The sequence below is a fragment of the Mastomys coucha genome, unplaced genomic scaffold, assembly GCF_008632895.1.
Source record: "Mastomys coucha isolate ucsf_1 unplaced genomic scaffold, UCSF_Mcou_1 pScaffold22, whole genome shotgun sequence".
In the NCBI taxonomy this organism is placed as follows: Eukaryota; Metazoa; Chordata; class Mammalia; order Rodentia; family Muridae; genus Mastomys; species Mastomys coucha.
In genome coordinates this window covers 138518678-138524739 of record NW_022196905.1, presented here as the reverse complement: position 1 = coordinate 138524739, position 6062 = coordinate 138518678, and the positions used below count along the sequence as shown (strand labels likewise).

The 6062-nt window shown below is 46.7% G+C and overlaps 1 protein-coding gene across 3 annotated transcripts in view; it reads right to left on the bottom strand.

Moving 5' to 3' along the window:
• Positions 1 to 6062, bottom strand: part of Lmtk2 (lemur tyrosine kinase 2) — a 94353-nt gene that overhangs the window by 11994 nt on the left and 76297 nt on the right. For all 3 annotated transcript variants that reach the window (XM_031338661.1, XM_031338662.1, XM_031338663.1), the window contains exons 10-11: positions 4719 to 4868; positions 284 to 3209 (exon numbers count right to left, since the gene is read on the bottom strand). In XM_031338661.1, coding sequence (XP_031194521.1) covers positions 284 to 3209; positions 4719 to 4868 — 3076 coding nt within the window. The remainder of the gene's footprint in view (positions 1 to 283; positions 3210 to 4718; positions 4869 to 6062) is intronic.

Here is a 6062-nt window from a genome sequence, read left to right as displayed (position 1 = left end):
CCCAGAGCAAGCTGGCTAAGATGAGCTGAATCAGTGAATTTGGGGTATAAGGGAGAGAACCTGCCTCTCTCTACATAATGTGGAAAGTGAACAAAGACACCCAGCATCAGCCTCTGTCCTCCACATAGAAGCACATGTGCATAAACACATGCAAATATGCATACATACACACCACACACAAACAAATAAAATTCTGGGTGTTTATAAACAAAACCAAATCTGACCACAGTTAGCTTCACACCTTCTTGACATTCTCTACAATACAAACAGAAGTCAGAGATACCTGGTCAAACAGATAAACGGTGACATCATCAAAAAATGTCACTGCCTTCTTTTCCTTCTTCCAGTCATCTGGCAGCTGCTCAATGGCCTCAGCAGCTGAGGGTTTCAGCAAACTCCGCAGGTGCCTGCCATCATCATTACTGACGATAATGGGCACAGGGTGCTCCATGTCGTCTTCCGATTCAGAGCTTAGGCTGTGCAAGTTGAAGGCCCGCAGGTCCTCATCTGAGTCGTCACTGTTCTCATCTTCCTCATCTGCATCCATCCCATCCTCCGAGAGGTCCAGCATCCCAGACACACACAGTTTGCCCAGGTATTTCCCTTCGATATCTGGCTCCTTCAGCTTGGGGCCCTCGAAGTGGCTGGGCAAAGATTTATCCAGTGTGGAACTTGTGTATGCAAGGAGTTCATTGGTGTTGGTGCCTGTGGAGGCCAGGGTGCATGGGCGATCTTCCTGTGTCTCTAGGTCATCGCAGCTGCTAAGTTCTGAATTCAATAAACTCAAAGGGCTGCTGGCTTCATCGTCCACAGGATATGCCTCTCTGGAAGCATCAGCTGGTGTGGGCTGCAATGTTTCTTGTAGGTTTGAGTGACAAGAATTCTGCAAATCAGACACCTGACTTTGATCTGGCTTGTCCTGTGGGGCTTCCAGGCAGCCTTCTCTGAGGTCAGAGCTTTCTTCTGGGACAACTGGCTCAGGTGAGGACTGGCCCTTTATCAATACCAGGGCATTGGTAGACGTTCCTGGGACCTCCTCAGGCTTTTTATCTGGCTCTGAGTCATTGTCTGAGAAGTATGCAGAGTCTCGATATGAACTCTGGGTGCCCAGTGTGAAGCTCTGAGGGGGACCTTCAGCACCCCTGTGGCCATCGCCTGCATCCGAGATTACGATGACCGGGTTGGGAGGCAAACTGCTGTGGCCACTGTCACCTGCTGCAGCTGTGTCTGAGTTAGCGGTGCCCTCAGGTGCAGGGTGGAGGGTCCACTCAGGAGACTCCAGGTTCTCTGTTTCATAGCCGCTGTCTGCGGGCTTATCGGGGGGCAAGAGTTTCTGAGGGGTGTGAGAACCTAGGGACTCAAGTAATACTTCATGGACATCCACTGAATCCAGGGAGTCTGGTGTCTCCACAGACTGCTCTGAGGTGGGGATGGGTGTTGACAAACTGTCTTCTAAGAGGCTATCTTGGCTGGTGGAGTCTGAGGAGAGGGCAGATGCCAAGGCTGTATCTTTTGGGGCAGCCTTATAATTAAGCTGATTTAAAGTGTCCACAGCTTCCGAGTTTTTCTCCAGTAAGCTGCCACTAAGAGGGTCTTCTGGAAATGGCTGATTTTGTAAATCCTGTCTCAATTCTGGAAGACAACTCTCCATGCTACCCTGACCAGTAATATCATTCACGAGGATAGGGTCTCTTTTGGTTAGATTCAAGGCCTCCTTGCTTTGGCAAGTTACATCTGGGGGCCCATCACCCCCATCAAGGGTTTTGGCATCGGGAGCAGGAATTTCAACTGGGCCAGTCACGGGGTTGAGGCTTAGATCCAGGCAGATGGAGTTCTCAGGGACTCTGACATCTATAAAGGATTTGGTTTCTCCTGGCCTTAGAATTGAGTCTGGGGGGCCATTAGGAGATCCTTCTGTGAGTGAGGCCAGAGGTACCTGCACTTCTGGGGAGGCCTGTGGTGAGGTACCATCCTGAAGTATGACACCTGTACCTTCATTCTGTCCACTTGTGTTTTCCTGCAACAAAGGAAAGTCTAGAGTATTTTCCAGGAACTCAAGTTCAGAACGTACAGAGCCTCTCTGGGGTGAATCTAACAGTGCTGAGGTAAAACCTGCATTCTTAAGCTCTGTTTGAAGATCGTTCGCCTGCTCCTTAATAGGCAGTGAGCCTTTCAGTAGATTTTTCTCCTGAAGAAATAAAAAGTTTTCTGACAATTCTTGGACACTCAATGGATCAAAGTGATCTTGGTGCAAAAGACTTTCTGATAAGCACAGAGGGTCCTGGTCCAAAAGAGTATGGGGCTTTTCTTTGTCAGACTGGCAGGTGTCCTTGGGGTCATCCAGGCTTGAACTCAAGATGGCTGGCTTAAAGTCAGCTTGAACTCCATTTAGTTCCATTAGATCAAATATTTTTTGGTGACTGGGCAGGTCATCTGCTTTGTCAAGGTCACTAAATATGTTGAAAGGGCTCCCAGGGATGCTGGCAACATGTGAGTCCTCGGCAGAGCTGGCTTCTTTGGGGTGAGCACTGCTCTGGAAGAAATCCTCTTCTGTACTGGGTTCCTCAGACACAAGGTTCTTAAGGGCTGTAAGATGGGGTGCCTCAACTCCAGCCCTTTCTGGATTATCCACTTCAGTTGTGAGCAGTGCAGGTGGGTAATCCAGTCCCAAATTGCTACTGCCTTTCTCTTCCAGCTGGATGTAATAGTCACTTCCAACAGAGAGGTTGTGTGCATCAAACACAGGAACCACTCCAGGGGCCCTTACAGGCACCTCTTGGCCACTGTCATCTTGCTTGCCAGGGCCAGGATCTGAAAGTGAATTCTCAAACACTTCAACGGGGAAGAACATACTGGAATAAGACAAGGCTTCATCTGGGTGGCCCCGGCCTTGCTCATCAAAGTGGTCATGCTTAGCAGCCTCCCACACATATTCAAAGCTCAGGCCCTGGCTGGTCTCAGTCACCGTGAGGACCTCCTCCATCTCCCGACCCAGCCGGTCCCGGGCAAAGTGGTCAAGGATGGGGAAGGCAGCACTGGATGATGCATCCCTGCTATTGGTGTTAGGCTTGAGAGCAGTCCACTGCTGTTCAAAGTCTACCTCTGAGTCCCGCTGGCTCTGCATCCGCAGGTAAGTGAGCAGGCGGTGCACATCTTCTGCGGGTGGCCTCTTGTCTGGAGGCAGCCAGCAGAACTGTAACACTTCATACCTGAGAGGCACACAGAGGAAGTTAACCAACAGGGACACACTGATGTCAAGTAAGAAAAAACCTTATTTCAGAGCCAACTCAATGTGCCCTCCTCTCTAAGATTTCTACCTCAACCACCGCTGGCCCTGGCTGTCCTGCAACTCACTCTGTAGACTAGGCTGGCCTCGAACTCAGAAATCCACCTGCCTCTGCCTCCCAAGTGCTGGGATTAAAAAAGGCATGAGCCACCACTGTCCAGCACTGTTCTAAATTTTTATTGTTAATGTTTTGATAGCATTCTAAAGACACCCAGAAAACTTTAAAAAAAAAAATTCCGATTTGTGCTCTTGTTTGGATATGCCTGTTTTTAATATTTTCATAACTATATATTAACTATGCATAATAATGGGTTTCACAGTGACATCTGAATACAGGCACATACTGTATTAGGATCAGATCCATATATCTGCCCCTTCCCAATTCTTTCCAACTAGTCTCCCTTCTATTTTCATTTCTGTGAGTATATGTGCCCCTCCCTCTTCCTCTGTCACCAATCCTGTGTGTGTATAAATATTCAAGGAGGGGTGGAAGCCCATGAGCACCCCTTTCTTCCATGGCAGGGTGTTGACAAGCCCAATCGTGTGGACCATTGATTCTGAAAGGGTTCTTTCTGCCACATTTGTTCCTTTTCTTCTTTTTCTAAATATCTGTTTATTTAGTCAGGAGTGGGACACAGCACATGGCACTTGTGTGGCGAGGTCCTTTGGAGCAGAGTTGGCTCTCTCCTTCACCATGTGGTACCGAGGATCAAATGCAGGTTGTTGGGCTTGGAAGTGTAAACATTTTTACCCACTGAGCCATCCTGGTAGCCCCACGCTCTCCCCTTAGCAACTATTTAGCAGGGAATGTGTTTATCAGAACACTTTCTATCAAACATCAGGGATGGAAGCCAGAAACTTGTGAGTGCTAGGCCACAGCTCTTCATGGGGCTACCTCCACCCTTAGCCTTGTTTTTTAAAATTATTATTATTATTTTAAAGATTTCCTTTTTTTTTTTTTGGTTTTTCGAGACAGGGTTTCTCTGTATAGTCCTGGCTGTCCTGGAAGATTTCCTTTTTAATTGTGTGTGTACATGAAAGTGTAGGTTTCAATAAGACAGGCTAATGCAGAGATGACACTTCTAAAATTAGTCATGAATAATGTAAAAATGACTACATTTCAGAACATCTACTGTCTAAAAATAAGGGTCATATGAATATATGTACGCACTCGAGGTGTGTGTGTGTGTGAGTGTGAGACTGAACCTGGAGTTTATTGATTCAGTGAGGATGACCCAGCTAGACCATCAGGCCTCAAAGATATTCCTGTCTCCACCTCTCCAGTACTGGGATGACAGGTACACACTACCACACTCAGCTTTTTACAAAATAGCTGGGGGTTTGAATTCAGGTCCTCTTGTTACAAGCCATCTCCTTCCCCAGTACTCGTTCTTGTTTTTGAAGATTACAAATCAGAATGGAAGCTACCAACCATCTATCCGAGTAAGGCTGCTCCAGCTGGGGCTTCGGGAGTTTTATGTCCCTCTCTCTAATGACTTGATTGAGGACATCCAGGTCAGAAAGGTTTGCATAAGGCTGGGCAGCATTGTTGAAGAGTTCCCAAAGTGTTACACCCAAGGACCTGTGGAGAGCAAAAGGGCCATACTGAGTATCCAACAACCTTTGTGTTCATAGTAACAGCAATTGTATGGAGAAGGTAATATTGAAGTAGTTATTTATTAGTAAGAAGAGGATAAAACAACTCTTAAATAATCAATATACCAATGGGGGGAAATGGTTATTTCTTTTAAAATGAGGGTAACCAGAGGCCTTCTTGTTTTACTTTATCACTAAGACAGAGTATATTAATATAATCACAGGAACTAAACAATATGGTCACTTGTGACTAGAAAACCTCAAGCAATCAGCTTAAAGATTGATGGGATGTGTAAAAGCTCAGCAAAATGAATCGACAATATAAACACTATGACTTCCAATAACTCCAATAATTAAATTAAATCATTCCAATAATTAAAATAATTTCAAGAAACCTTTCTAAGAGCAAATGTCACTTCCCATTTAGGCCTGTCAGCTGCTGCTGTGGTCACCCCTCAGCACTCCAAGCTAGCAGCAGCTGTCTAGTGCCAGAAGAGGCCTCAGGTTGGCGTCACCAAAGGTGGACATCCTATCTCACGGTCTATCCAACTAGCTCTTGCGTCACTGCTGTTGACTTGAGACAAGGTCTCACTGTGTAGACTTAGTGAAATGGAACTCACCAGATACCCCAGACAGGTTTTTAAGTCACAGTGGTACTCCTGCCTCAGCCAGCCAAGTGCTGGGATTATAAATGTGTGATGCAGTACCCATCTCATTCCTGCCCCTGCAGCCTGTCCTTGCACCCCAGAATTCTGTCCTCCATGAAAAGGCCTAGCTCAAGGAAGTTCTTTTCCTTTCCTTCACATTCTTTACATCCTCTCATTCTTCCCACCAGGAATGTCTTGTCTACTGAGACCTTCTTAGGGAGCCATGTGCATCACCTGGGAAAGTTTAAACTTGTATGTGCATGGGTATTCTGCCTGCATGCATGTCTGTGCACCACTTGTATGCTGGTGCTATAAAAGACAGAAGAGGGTATCATGTCCTTGAAAATGGAGTTACAGATGGAATGTGAGCCGTCATCCTGGTGCTCTGAGTTCAACACAGGTCCTCTACAAGAGCAGCCATCTCTTTTCTCTTCTGGGGTAACTTTAAAAAAGTAGGTTGGTGCAGGGCGGTGGTGGCACACGCCTTTAATCCCAGCACTTGGGAGGCAGAGGCAGACGGATTTCTGAGTTTG